The following is a 21,863-nucleotide window of genomic DNA, read 5'->3' as shown; positions in this document are numbered from 1 at the left end:
ATATTGTTTCTGAGCAATGTCACATGCACATGTAGAAATAAAGTAGAATAACTGCAAGCTTATGATCAACATCAGTTCATTTTGCCCCGAACTGCACAAACTGCAAAAGTAAGTACATGGAAAATATACAATATCCCAAGAAGGAGACCTCTCTTTCAGCTCAGACTGCATCTAACGACCTGGTCAGAGCCCTCAATTTTTTAAAGATGGTGGATGGTTTTGCACAGACATTTGTGAAAACACCTGTTTTCAGATAAGATGGCTCAAACTGTTACTGTGTGATTATGGCTAATGGCTCTATCACGGTGTTGAGTGTTTATGCTAAAAACCTTTCAGAGAAAAAAAAAAATCAATAACTTGTGTGAAAAGTTTCTTTTCATGATCCTGAGTGACTGATTAACTGTACTTATTAAATCCTATGAATGAGAATTTTCAATATTGTAACAGGTCTGGCATAAAGGTGCATAGTGTCAAGTTGTGCAGGAAAACAGAAGTAATTTCATACACATATGCTTATGTCACATTTTGAAAATGCAAGGATGAGTGCTGATTGCAATATCAACTTTTAACTCCAAACTGTTTGTAAACTTTTATTGGTTTCCAGCAAGTGGGTTTATTTCTACATACATTTAAATGTATTATTTGTTAGCTTCCATGAAAATTTTAATTTTTACTTTGCTGTACACACATCATCCATCGTTTTTAAAATGGGTAATCTGTCTATAATTACATGTTGTACATGATTTCTTTTTTTAAAAACTTTTTTAAAACTTTCTTTTAAAAAGTTTTATTGTTTTTCATTTAGTAACCACAGAAAAAGCATAAGTCTTGCCAGTGAGGTACACAACATATTGATACAACTCACAATATCTCAGCCTTCATACAAAGGTTTTAGTAGTATCATTGTGATGGGTTTTATAAGCCATCCATTTGTCGCATTTCTTTATACATAATTTCTGAGTGCACCAATACATTCTTGACAGAACATAACAACCTTGACTATAAAAAAAAACAACACTAGACCTTTCTTACTCTGAAAGCATTGAAGAACAAAGTCAAAATCCAGACAGATATTTAGAATGTATCCAACCTCCTGCTTCACAGTTATTGCACTCTGTTCTCTTACCTTCAAACCTTTCTGTCCATCCTTGCCACTGGATCCCCTTGGTCCAGGTTTTCCCTGTTATATGGACAGATTTCATTTCATGACTTAACTGAATCAAGATGTGAAGCGAGACACTCTGTTTCAATGAACTAAATCTGAACTTACCGGCTTACCATCAGCTCCTTTGCTCCCCGCACTACCCTGCAGACAAGCAAGAAATAAAAAAATTACTATCTGAATTTCACAAATTGATAAAAATGGATGGCTCTTTTAAATTGGTAATTCACATTTCATAGTAAGGTGCGCCCTACAGGCAACCATGTCAAATACATTTGGTTTTTCACTGCCTAAGCTTTTCACTAATAAGTTCCCCACTGAATAAAATCCCTATGGCAGACAGTTTTGGACCCTAAAATCAGTCCACCGCGGTGATTAACTTCCTCATGAAGTCTATTAAGAACCCCATTCAACAACTTACTGAGTGAGTTCCCCTTATGTAAGCCTTTAATGCGGTCTGCTATTGAGGTCACCTACTCTCAGTCCGATTCTTTTTATGTTACTTACCATTTCTCCTTTAAGGCCAGGTGATCCTTCTTTTCCCGGCTTCCCCTGTGGTGCAGAAAAAGTGAATGATACATAATTTTAATGAATGTGCTTATCACTGCTCACAAAGAAATAGACATATATTCAAACAAAACCAATTACCTAATCAGTTGTCTTTTACCATGGGTGTTATATCTCATTGTTTCCTTTTTAGTAAAGTCCTCCAACACTAACAAGATAAGACTGTTTGTTATTGTTTTCACCTTGGTTGTGTTTATGACTATATCAAAATGCACTAGAATCACATTAATCCTTACTAAAACAGCAAGAGCGCGCATAGACCTACTTGTTCTCCTTTCTGTCCGATTCCAGGCTCTCCTTTCTGGCCCTCCTGCTGCAGGGTTTGGGTCATGAAACCTGGGACCATGTTCGCGGGCAACTCTCCGAGAGTGGGGCACACAGAACAAGGCTCACCCTGAATCACATGGACAAATCAGATGTGGGTCAATGTTGTCTGCAAATAATGATCCACATTAGGACATATTTAAATAAGATGTCAATCAATAAAAAACATACTGAATTGACATTGTAAGAAGTGCAAAAAGTTAACTAATTAGACTACTCTATCTGACTGACAGCTAAATAAAGTAACCCGAACAAGTGACAACAAGAAAGAAACAAGAAAGAGATTTAACCTCAAGCTTAATAAAGACAACAAGCTGACCTTTTCACCTTTGGCACCTTCTGATCCTTGTTCTCCCTGCCAAAACATAGAAAAACACAGACATCAAAGAAAGCAAATTAGTCCCAGCTCACCCTGATGACCATGTTGGTTTTGAGATGTCGTATCTAGACAAGGTGTTGTAAGCATACAGGTCATTGTAATTAGGCAGATGTTGTGGTGTGTGTGTGTGTGTGTGGCAGTCATGCACATATGGGTATAGATCTAGCAAGGTGGCCATGTGTAGGTGTGCTGAATATGTGTGTGTGTGCGCGCTTTGGTCAGTGGAGTTAAGTTCAGCTAGTTTGCCTGCATCGCTTTAGGAGAGAGCATTCTGCAGTGCTGAAGTTAGCATAACTGAATGAGTAAGAATGCCGATGAGTGTGTATAGGTCACGTTTGCACAGAATATGAATGAACCATAAGCTGTAAATGAATGAGGGGGGAATCTATACCTTCTGTCCCGCCTTGCCATCTGTACCTTGAGGCCCCTGGTACATATATAGAGAGAGAGAAAAGAGGAGAGAAAAGAAGGAATGAGCCAGAAGTTAGAGTGTTGTTAGCTCAACTTTGTTAGAGTGAGGTCATATCTCACTCTCCCTCTCCTTTGCTCTACCTTCTTCTCCTTCTGCCCTAACCAGGTATGACAGATGGATGCTGGTGCTATTGGAAATCGTTGCACAGAGAATCTCATAAGGCTCTAGATTTATACCCCACCCCCCACAAATCATTCCTTATTTCACCTGCCGGGGTAAGTGGGAAGATACAGGCTCAACAGAAAGAGAGAGAGAGAGACATGTTAAGATTACATTAACAAAATGACCTTAGCCTTGAAGAGTAAACATTTAACAGCATACCGCGCTTTCTTTCCTTGCTGCAACACAGAGAGTTACAAGGGCAAGTACAACCCCGAAGTAGAAATAAACTACATACCTTTTGTCAGAATGATAAGAAAAATAAAATATATCCACTATCAAACAGGAATTCAAGGTTCAATTGCCAGCTACAGCTCAGATCACGTCTACTACTCCCTAAAAAGACATGTAGCAAGATCGTAAAAATGTTAAACTGAACATTCAGGGCAGTTAAGAATACATTACAGTTTGACATTATGGTACAACTGTCTGTTGTGCTTACAGGCAGTCCTGTATCTCCTATTCCAGGTAATCCAGGCTCTCCTTTAGGGCCAGGCTTTCCTTGCAGAGCCACTGTGTTGCCCATGTCTGCAGGCAGCACGGGACACACTTCGCATGGGTCACCCTGAAGATTGAATAAACATGCAATATGTGGATGAGAAAGCACACAGACATGCAGATAAAGAGATTAAAGACAATGTTTACAGGGTATTATACCTTCTCTCCTTTAGATCCTGCTGGTCCTCTTGGTCCCTATGAAAACAGCAGAATCCCAGTCAAACACTGATGTATCAGCTCACAGTCAGAATACAGTATATTGGAAGCTCATGCATACATTACTGAATACCAATCAATATTTAAAAGAGTCTCTCACTGGATCTCCAGACAATCCATCTTCTCCCTGAGGTCCTGTATCGCCCTGTTAACACACAGACCATTGCATGTGTCATATACAAACACAGCTACCCTGAAAGCCATCCTAAAAAAAAAGCCTGTTGGATTTTAACTCATGCGTTATGTCATTCTGGGTTTTGTAAGTCTAAGTGTTGGTAAGAATTTCTCTAAGCTTGTTTCCATCACTAGGGACAATATTTTTTTTTTTTTTAATGGTCATAAGTCATTTGCCAAAGGGTTAACGTACCTGGTCTCCTTTTGCACCACCCGGTTCACCAGGAGGTCCCTGACAAGAAAAGAAAAAGACTCTTTTTTTAAAATGCTTTTAGGCTGTGAAAGCCAATAAAAGCTGCACCAAAAGAAGGAGCCCTGCCAAGTCCTGCCCTGCACTTCTGAAGCATTTTGTCTAATAAAACTACTTTTTGGTCAAGCTGAGACCATCTAAGAGGAGAGAAATGTGAGGATATTAATTTAATCAGTGAAATGACAAAAAAAAGTGCATATAGGCTTTTTTCTTCCTTCAGAGTTCTTTAAAAAACACACTCACCGCAGGGCCTGGCAGTCCAATTCCTGGTGGGCCTGGCAGTCCAGGCTTCCCTGGCTCTCCAGCCAACCCCTCAGGACCCACCAAACCTGGGGTACCCTAGGAAAAAAGTTCAACACAACTTTGTTCAGTCCAAACTGAACTGAATGTAAGTGACAGACAGGTTGATGCTAAAAAATTCCCAGACTTAATGCAGACAGACCTTCTGTCCTTTGGGGCCGACTACACAGATGGACCCTGCTCGACCCTGGCAAATGGTGACAGACAAAGAGGGAAGTGACGACATCATTACAGGTCAGTGACATCATCAGTGTCAGCCCAGAATAATTGAGCAAGCTCTGTACACATCTATCTCCAAAATGTCTTCTTAAATAGTGAAAGAGACTTGTTGATTTCCCTCATTTGTTTCACATATCGCAATTGGAAATAGCAAGAAGGGGAATTGTAGAGTCTGTAAGATGTATTATCTTCAGTGGTGCATATGCAATATTTTCTGCCTGCCTGATTCAAGTCACATCAACAAGCACATTCATATTCACAATGTCAGATGGATGGGAGGCTTAAGAAAATCTATCCTCCACCAAATCCATCTGTCCACGACAAGCACTTAGCCTGGTGAACAGCTAAATGTGAGAGCGTCTGATGCTGAAAACCAGGGGAATATCTCGGAGCACACACACGTTGTAATTTGTTCTTCAAAACTTTTCATGCGTTTACAGGATCACTGCGCTGAACAGGGAAGATTAAAAGGTTTAAGTCTTCCTGAATAGGAGTCTGCCTGTGTGAGAGACGAACAGCACAGTCAATGAGGCAGCATTGATTGTGCAAGCTTTGTTGCTCTAGCCTAATCTAACAGGCATTAACAAGCCGACTTAACGCCATGGGAGAGAGGAGGGGAGAGCAGATATCAATGGGAGTCTGAGCTTAAAGAGTAATACCATATAAGTTTACTGAATATCCGCTCTTAGCCTGATAAAAGTGACGGTGTAAGTGGATGGTGTCTGAGGACATGAGGGCATTGTGAGTGCATGCTCACTTATAAATATACTATACATTCCAAGCTAACTGTTTGACCATTCATGGATACTTTTATTGATTCTAGTTTCACCAACTCTGTCAGACAAAGCAAAAGAGAGCAAAAGACTAAAAAAAGTAGAAAATAAAAAACACTTACGTCCCTCCCAGGATTGCCAATGAGACCCTGTGGACCAAGCTCTCCTTTCTGACCCTTTTCTCCCTAGACGGAGCCGGTGCAAAAAGGTGAGAAGCACACAGAGAGAGAGATGAGAGGAAAAATAAGGGGTTAGAAATTAATTAGATGATCATTAGAAGGTCATATCTTCATTATCCATCACCAAAAGTTTCGTAAACCTTTCACCTTGTACCCAACTGCTTCGCCCCAGTTGGCAGGCTGCGCCTGTGGAGAGAAGGAATGGAGACAAGGCCCAGATCAATGACCTGGCTCTAAAGAGACATCACACACACACTACTGGAGCATAGCAAACAACACAGTAACCAGTCAGCAACCCGTATGGACGACCAGCAGGAACCATATGCTCTACTCACACACACATACTCACACACACAACCAGAAAAACGCAGGCATGCATTCATATTATGCAGTCATGTCAAACAAATCCAAGAAACTAAGGTATATACAGTTCATCAATTCATCAAAATTATACTTATGGCTTAAACATACACAGAAACATTTACATGCATATTCACAGTCACAGAGACTTGCACATACACACAATGACTCACTCACAAGTAAATAAACACACGAAAGCACACACTCATTCCAAGAGCATAATTAATAACGGGCCTGGATGCAAAAAAATGAGGTTTTGAATAAAGATCAAACAAAATAGCCGACAGGTTAGAGGGGTTGAGATGCAGTGGGATGTGGTTCTATAACCTGTAACAGAAGATTGGCACTCACCGGCTCTCCTTTCTCTCCCTTCTGGCCCTTGGATCCCTCTGCGCACTGAGGTTAGAGACACTTGGTTGGCATGTATTATCACAGACCACTCTTGGCTAGATTTCAGACTCATAGTACTGTGCTGCATGCCAAATAACGAGACAATGCTTTTCTGCAAAATGAGGCTCAGAGAGTGAGACGCAATGGAAAAGTTACTTACTGGACCTGAATGGGAGCCAGAACAGTCATCACCCTGAGATGGAGAGAGGCAGAAAAGAGAAATGATTGTGGGTTGTGTATTAGAATCAGTGAGCACTGAAGAATGAACATCAGCTAGGCGGCGGATTGGTTCATAGCGAGCATCATAATAGGCTATAACAGCATCAAAGTGTGTGTGTGCATGCGTGTGTATGCGGAAAAGGTTAAGTAACACCGTTCAACGCTAGGCATGTCTAGGCACATGTGATGACATCACACATTCCGCTGATATTAGTCTTGCTACACACACACACACATACATAGACATACACAGATATGTGTGTCCGAATGTCTTTCTCACTCACCCGGTCGCCTTTTTCCCCTTTTAACCCAGGCGCTTCACCGAGATTTACTATCTGCAACACACACGCACACACACACACAGTTACACACTCCACTATGTTAAATTTGGCCTGACGTGATCTAATGAAAAGAAGTGGGAGTAAAGATCAGTGATCCTTACATTTTCTTCCCTATTGAGGAGTAAACAACCAGCACACTACAGACAGACAGAGAGAGAATGATTATCATACTGTATATAAAAATCACTAAACCATGCGTATGTCTGTGGAAAACGGGGCTCATGAAGGAAGTAAACGTGCTGTCTTTCTTCACTTGTAAGTCTCTTTGGATAAAAGCATCCGCCAAATGACAAAATGTATATGAAAATGCAAATGTTGTAGTTTCTGTTATCACCAGATGATGGCACTGTTACACAAAACTAAACTGAACCACTGTGCTGCTACAGTATACTGTTGAAAGGATGAGAGGTGGGCAAGTGGGCACACACACATGCACACATACATGCACGCACAAACACATGTCCCATGGGAGACGGAGATCAATAGGAATGTCTGATTCCCACAGCACTGGAGAGAGCAGACCAGCTGCTCTTCACAGAAGTGCACACACATACACACATATACACACACACATACCAAATATGGATAAGCATTATAAATAACTGAAGCTTTTTTAGTGGAAGCAAGTAATTAAAGAGTCCCCCCACCCGGTGTTTGTGGGAGCATTGCTTTCACACACCAGGAAGCTTGCATATATTGAAGCTGGGACTATGAGCTTGCTGAGCAGACGAAAGGGGGCTAGTAGTAGCACAGGAACAATGTGTAATTTTCCCTCTTCCTTTTTTTCCTCCCCTGCTTCTTACGAGCTACAAATCTATCAATGGCTGGCTCAACCAGCTGCAGTGACGAGTCACTCTTTCCGAGCTCTTGTCTGAAACTGTGGGCTTAGTCAAGTCCTCACATAGTTCCACTTAAAACCTCAGCAGCTTTGCCTTTGTTGTTTACACAGTGAGTACAACCCTCAAATGTGAAATGGAAGAGTAAGATTGCTGCAAAAGAGCAGTATACATTCTTTGAAAAATCTTTGTAATTAAGCTTACCCGCTGTCATAACTACTCTTAATTAATCAAACTTAAATCAGTTTGACAAAACACTATATTTACTGTAGAATAAGTTGGTATTTTCATATGCTTCATTTGTGTTGTTTGTATATACTGTATGTTAGGTTTGATATTTACTCTGTACTTTCTTTTTCACAGCAAACATCCAATTGTGCATTTTCAACTTGTGGCTCACTTTATGTATAGTAAATTTATATATTACATAAGCTTGCCTGCTGGCAGTTCAAAAGATTTGGAGGTTGCTAATGGCTTTTAGCATTAGCAACTTAAAGCTGCATTACTTAATTTTTTTGGCCATTTGGCAATAGCATAATAAGCTGTAAATATAATACTAACATATTATTATATTAGCAAAAAATTGCCTTTTTAAACATTCATCAGACACACAGCAAAGTTAGCATTCATTCAGAGTTGAGTTTCAGGTGACCCAACAAGGTCAATATTCACCCTCCTTTTAGCTCTGTGTTGGTCTCTGACACAGAGCTCTATAATTCTATTATTAGCATCCTGAATCAAAATTTCAAGTTTGGCATAAGAATCCTATTTAACATCCAAATAAATAGGATCACTTTTTGATATCCAAATTCCCAATACACAGGCTCTCATTCTATATTATGTATGCCAACATCTATGCTTATTCATTAGCTTAAACATTTCAAACTCAAAAGACAGGCTGAATCATTGGTGCCAACATCCTGTCAGAGAGGCTTGCTTTTTGATATTAAACATCCCACTGCGCTCATTTTTTGGCATTGTCTCTCTAGTGTCAGGTCTTGACAGAACAAGACCCAACACACATTAATGAAAATCTACTATCAGTATAAACATAAATTAGTAATTGCCTGGGTTGCAATTTTCAAAATGAGTATGTAGAATCTATTGTATTCAGGGTTTATGTGTAAGTGCCACTTTGTCTAATACATGATCAAATGGCAAAGAAAGGAAGAAGATTCTAGGACTTTATTTCTGTAATAGCCTCTTGTGTTAATAGATTCCTGCTGATTGGCAGAGCAAAGCCTTTTGACTCACATAACCAAGAAGTCACTGTAGCAGGAACACACTATAGAGGAACAGCTGAAGCAGCTTGACATGATCACTGAGGAAAATTGGTTTCTGGCTGAGCTTTAGGATTGTGCAGAATAAGCCAAATCTACCCTGTACTCGGATCATTTATTACCATAATCACATTAATACATAGGCCTGCTTGGCATATTTGTCTGATAGATGTTGTACTGCATAATATCAGGTTATATTATCGACAGACTCCTATGGGTACTGTGCTTATTTTTACCCTGCAAAACTGTCGCTTGTGTAATTTGACCAAATTAAATTCGTGGCACAGAAGAAAAGTCACTTTTGTTTCTTTGCAAGTGGGTGCCCCAAGTGGCAGGGCAAGCTGTGTGCTCCAATCCAGGTAATAACCTACATTGAGGAAGTCAGGGGAGGCGTCCAGCTGCATTAGTAAGCACACACAGGAGCGACATAATGAAGCGTCTAGAGTTTTGTATTCTATTTGTGAACAGAACATGCCTATTGTAGGTGAATGACAAAATTAATAGGCAGCAGCAACTCCCGACTGAGACTCAGCGCATAATGAGGTGTAAATCAGTCCTCAGTCAGTCAGCAAGCTGGGCAAGGGAGGGAGGGAGGAGGAAATAGAGATAAACTATTTCTTCTTCTAATCCCATGCACCACACACATATGAACATATGGCCTGCATATTGTCTTCCTGTCTGAATTTCAGCAATAGATATAAGTTGGGAGTCTACACATCCATATACCCTCTTATCCTGGATCCTATTTCAGGATGTACAGGGTAAAAAGAAGGGTACATATTGGAATTTTGAGTCTCCAATTCACCTAAACAGCATGTCTTTGTTCTGTGGGAGGAAACCGGAGAACCTGGAGGAAACCCACGCAGACAAATGAAGAGCATATGAAATACACAAAGCCACGGTCTGAGCCACTGAGCACTCCAGAAAGTCCAACCAAATCAATAACCAAACCAACCAACCAAATGGTTGCGCTATATGTGTGGGTGCGAATTGTGAGGCTTACTTTCTTTGCCAGATCCTTGGAAGCAAAAATTTCCTGTTGGTGGAGAAAAAGAAGGAAAGAAATAAAGAAACTGTCAGGCCTGCTTCTTCTTTTACATCATATCTGTCAGTGACCTCAATATTGCTACCATTTTTGGCTTCACAATCGGTTTGTCTATGTTTAGACAGTAACGCTGACAGTTTCATGGCCGAGATTGGCCCAGCTTATATTCAGACAAGCTGAATCCAATAGCTTTGAAGGCCATTCTCAGAAACATTACTTAGTCTGCTTGTCACTACTTTGGCAACACCATATCATCTTGCTTACTTCTTACTTCTTGCTCAAATTGTATCAACAAATGCATCTACATTTTTAACAATCTCCTCAAACCTTTGATCATATGCTTCATATTCCCAGTCACTGGCAAGTTCTGCGGCAGTTCATAGTAATAGTCAAACTAAATCTCTCAAAGATGCTCCCAGGAATGGCAGGGATTGCATTTGAAAGTTTCCATAATATCAACGTCATATGACATCTTTGGCATAGGCAAGCTGTTGTTTCCTGTTGCATGTGCAGTGCATCCTTTTAAACCTTGTTGGCATTACAATTCATTGCATCAGATACGCAAACAAAGAAAGGAGAAATAAGGGCCATCTACACAGGCCATTTAACAGTTATTCTTTATTCTGAGTGAAAAAATGAGATGAAAGGGACGGAGGAGAGAGAGGAAGAGAAGTACTGTATACCTCATGAGCCCTGAGGCAAATAAAGAGATGGACTGTGGTTTGTTACAAATCAGACAAAAACAACAAGAAAGACAGGACAGACAGAAAAGTTGAAAAGAAAAAAATCTGTTCAAGGAAGAGAGTTGGAAGAAGAGAAATACAGGGTTTCAGCAAAGGGAAGAGAGGAGGACATTTTACAGTTGATTTTGGACTTCAACATAAAAAGTCAAGTAGAAACACACTGAGACTGGGGAAACAAGACACACATAAGCCTTTGGGTCTTCTGAGGACTCGATGACCTTTCAGCTGGGAGCTGGGTTGAAAAGAGTGCAAGAAAGAGAGTAAGAAAAAAGAGGTTTACAGTGTGGGAAGATAAGAAACAGTGTGGGTGAGATTTGTCATACCTCAGGAAAGCAGTAACTGCTGTGACCCAAGCACAAACAGAGCAATCTTATAAACACCTTTGCACCAAGCCTAATACAATTCATTACAAACTCATGCTGTGCAGTCAAACCTTGTTCAAACCAATAGACGTTTATATTAAATTGTAGTGGGGATCCAAAAGTTTCCAAAAATACCAAATAGGTCAGACTGAATTTTGGAAATGTGAGTGAGGTTTAGAGGTACTGGTAGGTGGATTTTGTTTCCATTGGGAAGATCCAGCCTAGCTGTTTCCAGTCTTTGTGTTATGCTAAACTAAACTAATCTAAGGCTGACAGTAGTTTCATATTTACCATACAGACATGAGAGTGGTATTGATCTTCCAATCTAACTCTCAGCAAGAGAGCCAATAAGCATATTTCCCAAAATGCTGACCTATTGCTTTAGAACCACTAAAGAGAAAACAGGGATATACATTTCCAGAAATGGAAGTTCCCCGGTAGTTGACCCCAGTTGTGCTAACCCCACAGGAACAATGTACAGCACAAAACACATGATATTCCATGTATGCTGAGTTAAATATGTTGTCACTCAGTGAGGCTTAGTTCAATGGAACCAGTGCTATGACTCAGTAACATCTGGTGCACACACTGGAATCTTGGATTTCATTGTTCATTTACTGTGTACAAAGCTAACTTGCGTATAAAAATAGAAACTCCTCAAATTTAGTGGGCACCTGTATGTGCATGTGTGTACATGTTTGTGAAATGACAATAAACAAGACAGGAGGCAGGAATTACTAGAAAATAGAAAACAGAACAGAAATGTGTCTGGGCTGTAAGTTAAGCATTTGTAGCTCAGTAACGTAAAATGGTAAAATTAACCCTGGAGCATTTTACTATATCAGACTAAACATCATGATACCATATTCAGTCTGCAACAACTGATAGTAGAGGAGAAGGACAGAGTGTGACAGGTGAGAGTGAGAAAGAAACAGAGATGGCTTGCCTTGAGTTATTGTAACTGTGTCTGGCTAGAACCATCTGTGGGATTGATTACTGTGTCCTGAAGTCTGCCAGAGCTCTAAGTTAACACAAGCATTCCACAAGACAAACATCAGGTCCTAATGAATAGATAATTGGATATAGATCCCATTAAAATGAATGATGAAACAAGTGGGTGTGGAAACAAAAGTAAATTGCCTTTACGTTATACTGGAAGAACTTCATGTATCAGGCAGCATTGAAGCAACCATAAAAAACACCATGGAAATTTATGGAAAAAAACTTCTCCCATGTGTTGCATAAGGCTCTATTTGTCATGCGCTCGACACAGCCCATGGATACTTTGAACGATTGCTACCAGCAGACTTAACTGAAGTCATATAAAACTCAGAAGTGCTAAAGACTCCAGCAGAGTAGAAAACATGTTTTCCACAGCAGAGTTTCAAGGGAGAATAACTACGCCATTTGGTGTAAGTCCTACAGTCCAGTGTTTGCTTGCCAGCAGGAGCATCTCAGACAACTCAAACTGCCTTAAGAACAAAGCTCTTTGATGCCAAGTGCGTGTCTGTGTCTGTATGTCTATGTCTTGCCTGATGAGAACCATATGTTGTGATGATTCATGATGGAAGAGACACAGTTTACAGACGATCTCATGACATTTTCCCCTCAATTTGTTGGTGGACTGAAATGCTTGCTATAGGTTTTACAACCTATAGTTACAGTGTCATTCTATGTGTTTTGCATTGTTTTGTATCTGTACGAACAGTAAAATTTCTTGCTTTGTGTGCATTTGTTTGCAAGGAGGCTGTTACCTGGTTAAATGTGTTTTCCAGGTCATTCTCAGCCGCACGTCGACTCTTGGGAGCATCAGGTGGACACTGCAAACATGCAATAAAAAATAATTTAAGACAGGATAAAAGAGCTTTTATGTGCTTGGATAATCATTCTCAGAACTGGTTTCATTCAAATTTGTCTGATAGGACACACGTGTTTTGTACTGATGTTCTCACTTGGGGTACCACAAGATTCTGTGCTTGGTCCATTATTATTTACAATCTATTTATACATATCATTATTCCAACACAAACCTATACTATCCATTTAATGCAAATGATACAATCTGTCTAATATTTTGTCCACCTCATTTACATATGAGGGCAGCAATATATTAGAAACATTCCACTACAACACCAACACCCACTATGACCTCAATAAAAAACAGTAGAATTATTCCCTTTTTGACAGTGTCAAAAAAACTGAAAATTTAAAGGCTTTGTAAAAGTAGAATTCATGGCAGAACTGTTGTATTGGATTGAATTAGATTGTAGAGGTATACCTAATTAAGTGGCCAGTGAGTGAAATTCAACCTGCATTGTACACCTTTCTTTGATGGTTGAGCTATCATTTAACACATCATCTGGCAGACAGCAGATATTTGATTAAAAGATGAAAATATTTCATTATTTTTAATCATATATAATGTTTTTCTGTAGTTGGTGTATGACCAGTCCTAGAACCCATTGGCTATCTGTTTGACAACGATTTAGCCTCCAGGGGGAACGGTCAATATTTCAGGGCTTCTGGTGTAACCAGCGGTTATCCGGATAATGCATGATGGATATCTGGGACTTCTTCTTCCATGCGCCAGTCATTGTTTACAGTCCAATTAGCAACTTGAGACGGTCCAGATGACATTACAGCTAATCTCTGTAACCAGATGCATATTAATGCAGATACTTTTTTTTTTTTTCTTTTTTTTTTTTTTAAAACCTAATAAAAACCAAAATCATCATCATACTATAGCCAATGGGTTCTATAGCCAAGATTGCATTTTGGCCAATGCGTTCCACCTCTTTTTCTCTCCATACGGACTGTTTACCTGCATGCAACCAAAGCCCACTCAAACGTGATCAGTCAATACTGCTCAGACTACTACTACTACTACTACCACTACAGAAACCAGAATGCTTCTGGTACCAAAATCTTGTCCCGTTGCCTACAGATTCATATGCAGATATCTGTTAATAGAGATTAGTGTATGTCAAACTCCAGATTTCCACTAGGATAGAAAGCCTCTTGGGGCCTTGCCAGTAGTGCAGCCTAATGGCTGAGTAGCATAACCGTAATATCAAAAGTTTGAAAACCAAATTTGTTGCATGTAATACCCCTCTCTGTCTTCCCCTTTATTATCATCTATCCAAAGCAAAAGAAAAACTTTTCATCTTGTATAAATGACTGAAAACAGTCAAATCTTGACTGTATGTAGAACAAGAAGAGTCTTAGCATAGCCATGCTAGCAGCTCTGTGAAGCTATACTTTGGCATGGCAGGACTTTTGCTTTTGCTAAAGTCAGCATGCTTGCATGCTCACAATGATAATGATGACATGCTTGTTTAGCAGGTGTGTTTGCCATGTTTACCATTTTAGTTTAAATGTTAGCATGCTAACATTCACTAATTAGCACTAAAGATAAAGTACAAGTATTAGGTCATAAACCAATACTAGACCAGTATTGGACCATTTCAAAAAAAATTACCTTAAGATTAGATTTAGATGAGTAAAGGGATCATCAAATCTATTTCAATTTATAATGAGAGGGAAAATCACTATAACCACATATGTCTCATTGTGGCACTAGATGAAAAGTCAGGGGATCAGCAATGTCAGTAGGATTCATCCTCCGGGGACCATGAATGTCTGCACAAAACTTCACAGCAATTCATCCAGTAGCTGTTGAAATATTTTAGTCTGGACAAAACTGGTGTACCAACACACCAACCAACTGATGGGCATTGCCATTCATAGAAAATGGCATTCATCTAACACTGAGTATATTTGAAATTAGCTGATGAGAGCACATGTATAATTTTCAATGACATCTACAACAATGAAATGTTGAACTAAACAGAACTAAACAATCTTACACCATGAAATAAAACTAAAATGTAATATCTCTAAAATCCAATGTCAAAGTTATTGACAACTAGCTGTTCTTTCCTTTGTATTTCAAGAAGCTGCAGACTTCATGATTGTACAGGAATTCGAGTGAGTGTGTATGTGCGTGCATGTATGCTCCTTCACTCCTCATTTCAAATTTAAGTGGAGCTTAAAGGGAGCCCTGCAGCACACATGCCTTCAGCAAAGGAGAAGAGGATTCTTTCTTCAAACTCTCTAATCAATTTTACAGCACTCAGTCCCTCCTCCAGAGGACCCTACACTTTCAAACTTGTGAGGTAAATTCTCACCCTATTTGTATCCCTCTCATAAATTCATTTGGTAATGAAAAAGACACATATGCATGCACACACACAGACACATAAGCACACATACCCTGGAGAATTTTCTGACAAAAAGTTGGCTGAGCACAAAAATACCAACAGCTTAAAAATAAACCCAAACTGGCTGTTTGCTTCCAATACCTGAACATCCGCTTGCTCTGTTTTCACATGTCTGGTAGAAATACACAATTGTATTTAAGCCCATAGAATCTGTTTTCTCTTTGATAAGGTTTTTGTTTGAAGCCTACAAACAATAACTGCACAAAAATACAGATTAAGAGAAGAGGTAAATGGGCATGAAAAAGGGAGATAACTATAAAGGAAAAAATGATATAAAATGGCACTTCTAAATCTGCAAAAGAGAGCAAGTGATACTTTTAATTAAGCATTTACACTAAGGAGTACAAACAGTATTGGAAAACCACAGTTGATGTGGCATAACTGCACACAATGGAATTACTTTAAGCCCTAGTCAATTTGTATACATAATACCCTATGTTAAACAAAGCCTCCGAAGAACATTGTGTTAACCAATATAATAAGTCAGGCTTTTTCATATTTGTGGAAGGCTAAGTCAAGTAATGGAAGGAGTGCTATATGCAGTAGTAAGGTCTCCTCCTGCATAACAAAATCTAAGGTGAGCTGCCAAGTCTTCTTTTTTTTTTCTTTTCTGATGACCTAAAAGAAGTTAATAAAAAACAGTATTCTGCATTATGAAGACAAACTTTTGCTGATTAACAAGAATAAGCCTCCAGAGCAAATGTAGAGACTGTTGGTGTGTGGTGTTTAATTGGTGTTTAATTCTGATAATGCACACTCAGCTTTTCCTGCAGCTGTTGCTGCAGTAAAAACCTTCAAGTGGATGACTGACTTTTATTGTGAAGAAGCTGCAACAAGTGTTGAGTTATTGTCAGTGGAGTTAGTTTAGCTTAGGTTCAGAAAATTTTAACTGAGGTGAGATGATGCTCCAAATTAGCATTTCATTCGGTGAGTTACTTAAATAAAACAGAACTGAACTAGAACTGTAGGTGAGGAGAATTCAGGGTGTATCCCATACAAATTCATTGTTAGACAGTAATGTAATGTTAATGGTCTCACCCGAGCCCCAGGTATCTCGCAGCAGGCCTCCTGAATGGCAAGGGAGGGGTCACAGTAGAGCATCACCTGCTGAATGTCCATCTGAGAGAGCAAGAGAGAGAGAAGAGGAGAAAAAAAAGATATTGTGATATATAGTATTCCATGTACAGGCCTCCATATGTCCTCTGCTTTGTTTATTCAATAATGTAAAAAAAAAAGTTTAAATGAGGAAGTAAACAAGGTTGAGAGCCAATTCATTTCTCATTTATAAAATGTATTAGGCAAGCACTTTGTCAGGAGGTTTCTGTGTGTGTGTATACAAGTGTGTGTGCGTGCATGTATGAATACATCCTCCCTGTGCTAACAAAAGACCCTGCATACTTTCTAAGTAGGCCAGTTAATTGATCATCAAACTAAGCGCCTGGATTACTGGATCTATTTAGTGTTAATAGTGCCGGCTCACTACAGGCCCACTCTCCCAGGTAGTCCGCTCACTTTTTATTCAGGACTGAATGAGATTGCCTTAAAGAAAACGGCCCCTCAGGGGCAAAGCCTATGGTCTAAAACACATACACAGACAAATACACAAATATGAATATACACCTACACACATGGAGAGAATGAATTATTTCAGTACAAAGGCCTTTATGGGATGTTAGTTCCCATAAAATTATTTAACAGCGCACTACCATGCCATTCTCTATGGTGAAGGTCCCAATAAAGGAATTTGGTTCATTCAAACCACATCTTTAAAGGGACCATATTATGAAAAAACTGACTTTTTCAGTGCTTGTGCATGTGTATTTTGGTCTCTGATGAGCCTACTAACACACAAATAAGTGAAATAAGACCACCCAGTCAGTTAGATGTGGGCTGGCTTGCTCTGTACTCATGTGATTCAACAAGCCCTTCAGATGTGGGGCACATGTGATGAAGCTAGGCTAGGCTAAGCTAAGGGCGAAAAATTTACGCATATCGTGGGGCTGGACAAGGGACAGAGCTGCTGCTTGCCGACACACGGCTGCTGAGCCCCAGGGAGCTCTGCAGGACAGAGCCGGCCGGGGAGCACAGCCAGAGAGTCCTGCGTCACTGCTGCTGCTGTCTCATCTTCTGAAGGAATAAACTCTCTGATCTGGAGCAGTTTACCGGCAGGAGGAGTTTGTTTTTCAAACTTTTGGGATTAAGTGGATTTATCTTCAATCTTGCTTCTCAATCTAGCCGGAGCTAACATTGGAGTCACACATAGTTTCAGCTGCTGTAATCAATAATAAACATCTTTAAAAGCCAGTGATTTTATGTAATTTTAGAGTTACACAGTATGTAGATATCTATGTGTATAACAATAATACAATAATAATAACATGCCTTTAGATGATGTGTGTATGTCTTTAGATTAAGTTATTTTATCTGAACTCCATTCAGAAAACAAGTATTTTAAAAGTTGTTTGCTTGTCATCTTGCGGACAGAACTGACAAAGCATGAATTCAGGCTTTTTACAAATTGACATCACGATGTAGTTATTTCGGTATCCATTTGATCCGTGTATTGCAATTAAATCACCGCAAAATCTAACTTTATTTATAGTCAAACTGGCCATTCCGAGCAGGGCTGCTTAGACACGATGAGAAAGCTGCTGTGGTGCTTGATCCTTGTGCTATTTTGACCAAAGCATGTCAGAAACATTTTATTAAGACCCCAGGGGACTGAGTTTGTGTGGAACTTGTGGAAAACGGGTATAACATGGCCCCTTTAACAGGCTAGTAACAGTTTGTTCTTCACACAGAGAGAGACTAAAGGTCACCACACTTCCAAAGACTGAGTTTAGTTGACATTTACATTGCAAATCTTAACCTTGATTAAAAACTCTTCTATAGTCAGGACAGCACAGACACAGATATTTTGGTGAGGTTGTGGAATTTTTATTCAGTTGCCAGAGGAAATACTGACCAAAAATATCTTTAATTAGTGTTGCCCATGATGGGTTTCAATTTGTATTCCATTGCCCTTTGTACAGTGACTTGAGGAATTATTTGTTTGAAAAGATCCAATTGAAGAATCCTGATTTATTTTGGTTGTCTGAAGCTAATATGTTCAGTTAGCTTTTTAATGTTGTTTAGATGAGATTTATAGGAGATGCTTGGCAGCTAAAACAGAGATGTATCCATCACATCAGGACACTTCTGTTATGTTAACTGACTGCTCTGAAATGTGCTCTTCTTGAATTTGTGTAACTGTACATTCTTTGTCATGTGGCTATCCTGGTTATTGTTTCGTGTCTTGTAAGCCCATATGGGCTAGGCACAAGAAAGGTGCAGGACGCTTAAATAAACAATCAATCAATCAAATCTTTTCTTTATATTCTCGCCCATTTCTCCATAAATCCATACCTGCACAGGCTGAGCATTTGAAGCCCGAATGCCCAGCAGAGTGTGTCCGTCAGTGGGCAGATCTCCACGGGGCTCCAGGGGTTTTGTCTCGATGGAGCTGCAGTCCACGTGGAGGGAGGCGGCCTCATGTTGCACGCTGATGGCCACCTTGTGCCAGCGCAGGTCCATCAGGGACTCCACACCCTCCCCATTGAAAACACAGCTCACCAGGTCAGATTTGGGGTCTACCCCTCTGGCTCTCAGGGACAGGGTGCCATCAGGGCCGTTGAGGTCTACAGAGAGCTGGGTTTCAGAAAGAGAAGAGAAGGCAGTGGCTTCAACAAAGAGTAATATGTACATGCAACTACCACCTGACAAAGCTGTAGAACACAGTAGCAGAGATGAGGTAAGGGGGAAGACATATTAATTACACACGAAAGCAGCACAGCCAATCAATCACTCCTAATGAGGGGATTTGGCCTCCATCCATCATACACATTGAGTATTTAAATCTGGCCTCAGACTCCTAGTGATTATGCGGACTCTGAGGGACTCCAGTGCTTCATTATGGAACACACATGAATAACAATGAAGGTGAATGAAAGAGGAGAGAAGAAGATGATCGAGGGAGGAGCGATGGAGAGACAGGGAGCGGATGAAGAATAAGATAGGACAAAAGGCGCGCCGGAGTGAAAAGGGGGGAGAATTGAAAAGGTGTCGCGTGAGAAAAGATCGATCGATCGAAGTGGAAAGTAGATGACTATGCAAAAGAGAGATGAGAGGCAGCAAAAATGAGTAGACAAAGGGAATGATTACTACAAGGTGGGAGACTGAGAATGCTGGGAGGAAGAGGACAGGGGAGGAAGGTAAGGCAAAGAGAAGGAAGGTTAATAGAGAGGCAGGGAAATATGGATACAGGGATGTCTGCAGGAGGAAGAGAAGAAGGTGGACAACTCAACAAAGAGGGAGCAAATAAAAGAAAAGCCAAGGCTAAGAAGATTGAATTTTAAACAGGAAAAAGGGCTGCACCTTTGGGTATCCTTGCTGATCAGATATCTGGAAGAGGTAGATGGTGTCCCTCAGGGCAGCCTTCTTTAACGCCAGGGTGAAGATCAGGGTGAACTCCTCAGGTAGGCCATGAGGAAACACATGACTGCAATACAGAGTTCAGTCAGTCAGTCCTTCATATCTGAGAGCTCTGAAACTGTGAATCTAAGTACATTATACAGGTCAGTTAATTGTTATGGGGAGCAATTAGTTATATTACTTGTTACATTATTTTTATTACTCAGCAAAGCTCCATCAAAGGTGACCTTCCAACAACTCCAAAAACCCCACACCCACATCACATCAACGAGCAGCGAGACACAGACACCAAACTGATATCAACCCTCCATCAAACTCTCGCTAAGACAGCTAGCAAGCAGACCCCAAAAATGCCAAAGTAATGGAGGATTCCTGGGATTAATAACTGTAATATAAATATGATTGTAATCACTTACAGCACTTGTAAAAGAAATAAATTATCACATTACTGTTACTACATAAGGCATCACTGCCCAACACTAGATGTAAATACCTGTGTATCTATGTGTACATGTGCAGGTAAGGTTATTTGTATGGGCATGAATGTATATGAACATATTGTGCATCTTGAATGTGTATGTATGTTTTCATGTACAGACTGTGAAAAGACATAAAGTTCCAGAGAGCTAACATCACTTCAACTGTGCTTTTGACAAATTAAGATAACTTTGTGGTTCAAGTATCTTCCTTTGATATAAAGCGACAAAGTCTTGTGTGTGCCTGTACATGCCTCTGTGTGCATTTTTATATTCTATGCATGTGTTTTTCTTTCCCTATTTTTCTCCTTCTTGCTTTTTTCCTCACACTGTGACTACAGTCAGTAATACAATGCAAAGCCTGCTGTGTATAACCCTCTGGCATTAATTTTCATAGCAGATACAGTCCAGCAAGCCTCATCCCTCAGTTTTGGTCAAGGGCATCTGAGCACACAAATACACACACACACATATTCACTGCATGGAGGTGTGTGTATATGTATTGAGAGATGAAGGGTTCACAAACAAGCCCAGTGAAATGCATGCTCGCTGAGATGGTGGACACTTTGAAATATTCTCTCTTGCTGTATTTCTTTCTCTCTCTCTCTCTTTACTCACATGCACACACACACACATGCACGCAAGCATACACGCATACACACATGCATGCAGAACTGTTGATGCTGGCAGCTGGTTTCCCACTCCTAGAAGTGGGGTGACAGTGATTTATGACTGAGGGAAGATCCAAGGGAAAACAGCCAACTACAGGGCGTCAAAACAAAGAGAGGATGAGTAGGAGAAAAGGTGAGAAAGAGAAAATACTGAACCTGGAGATAGAGAGAAAGAGAGAGAGAAATAGAGACAGAGGTGGAGGGATCAGGAAATTCTTTGTAGTTTATGGAAATGCACAAGAGTTTGATATTAACTAATCCACAGAAAAGTGTGTAGGTAGACAATATGAAGATGGTAAGACAGACAGACAAATAGAGAGAGAAAGAGAGCGAAATCAATGTTGAGAATAGAGTTGTTTTGCTGTCGATTAGTGACATGAGCTCCAGGGCACAAAACCACTCACAAACTATTGACTTTTAAGTTGGAAGTACCTCACCTTGGCCTATTACATTCAGGGTCCCGGAAAGAAAACACATAAACCCCACAGACACAAACAGACACACACACACACACACACACACACACACACACACACACTTGTACACACATGCAATGGGGAGATAAATCACTCAGTATGGGCCAGACAGATTCAGATCTAGCCTCTCCCAACTCAGAGAGAAAGTTACTTCTGCTGTTTTTTTTTCTTTTTTTTTTCTAAAAGAGAGAGACAGAAGAAAGTCAGTGCACACCAGAGAGGCACAGGGGAAGAGGGAAAGA

The 21,863-nt window shown here is 40.0% G+C and overlaps 1 protein-coding gene across 8 annotated transcripts in view; it reads right to left on the bottom strand.

The window, feature by feature from the left end:
- Positions 1-21,863, bottom strand: part of col16a1 (collagen, type XVI, alpha 1) — a 70,564-nt gene that overhangs the window by 29,081 nt on the left and 19,620 nt on the right. For 3 of the 8 annotated variants that reach the window (XM_067611344.1, XM_067611341.1, XM_067611346.1), the window contains exons 5-27: positions 19,942-20,065; positions 18,934-19,215; positions 16,567-16,647; positions 13,003-13,068; positions 10,102-10,134; positions 7,084-7,119; positions 6,926-6,976; positions 6,583-6,615; positions 6,384-6,428; positions 5,820-5,858; positions 5,616-5,678; positions 4,644-4,688; positions 4,445-4,540; positions 4,145-4,183; positions 3,878-3,922; positions 3,721-3,756; positions 3,506-3,628; positions 2,824-2,859; positions 2,373-2,408; positions 1,995-2,123; positions 1,670-1,714; positions 1,271-1,306; positions 1,127-1,180 (exon numbers count right to left, since the gene is read on the bottom strand). In XM_067611344.1, the coding sequence (XP_067467445.1) occupies positions 1,127-1,180; positions 1,271-1,306; positions 1,670-1,714; positions 1,995-2,123; positions 2,373-2,408; positions 2,824-2,859; positions 3,506-3,628; positions 3,721-3,756; positions 3,878-3,922; positions 4,145-4,183; positions 4,445-4,540; positions 4,644-4,688; positions 5,616-5,678; positions 5,820-5,858; positions 6,384-6,428; positions 6,583-6,615; positions 6,926-6,976; positions 7,084-7,119; positions 10,102-10,134; positions 13,003-13,068; positions 16,567-16,647; positions 18,934-19,215; positions 19,942-20,065 (1,573 nt within the window). The remainder of the gene's footprint in view (positions 1-1,126; positions 1,181-1,270; positions 1,307-1,669; positions 1,715-1,994; positions 2,124-2,372; positions 2,409-2,823; positions 2,860-3,505; positions 3,629-3,720; positions 3,757-3,877; positions 3,923-4,144; positions 4,184-4,444; positions 4,541-4,643; positions 4,689-5,615; positions 5,679-5,819; positions 5,859-6,383; positions 6,429-6,582; positions 6,616-6,925; positions 6,977-7,083; positions 7,120-10,101; positions 10,135-13,002; positions 13,069-16,566; positions 16,648-18,933; positions 19,216-19,941; positions 20,066-21,863) is intronic. The other 5 variants (XM_067611343.1, XM_067611342.1, XM_067611348.1 and 2 more) reach the window with 5 other exon arrangements.

The sequence above is a fragment of the Thunnus thynnus genome, chromosome 15 (assembly GCF_963924715.1).
Source record: "Thunnus thynnus chromosome 15, fThuThy2.1, whole genome shotgun sequence".
NCBI lineage: Eukaryota > Metazoa > Chordata > Actinopteri > Scombriformes > Scombridae > Thunnus > Thunnus thynnus.
The sequence above is the reverse complement of the archived record's forward strand: the minus strand, read 5'-3'. Positions and strand labels throughout refer to the sequence as shown.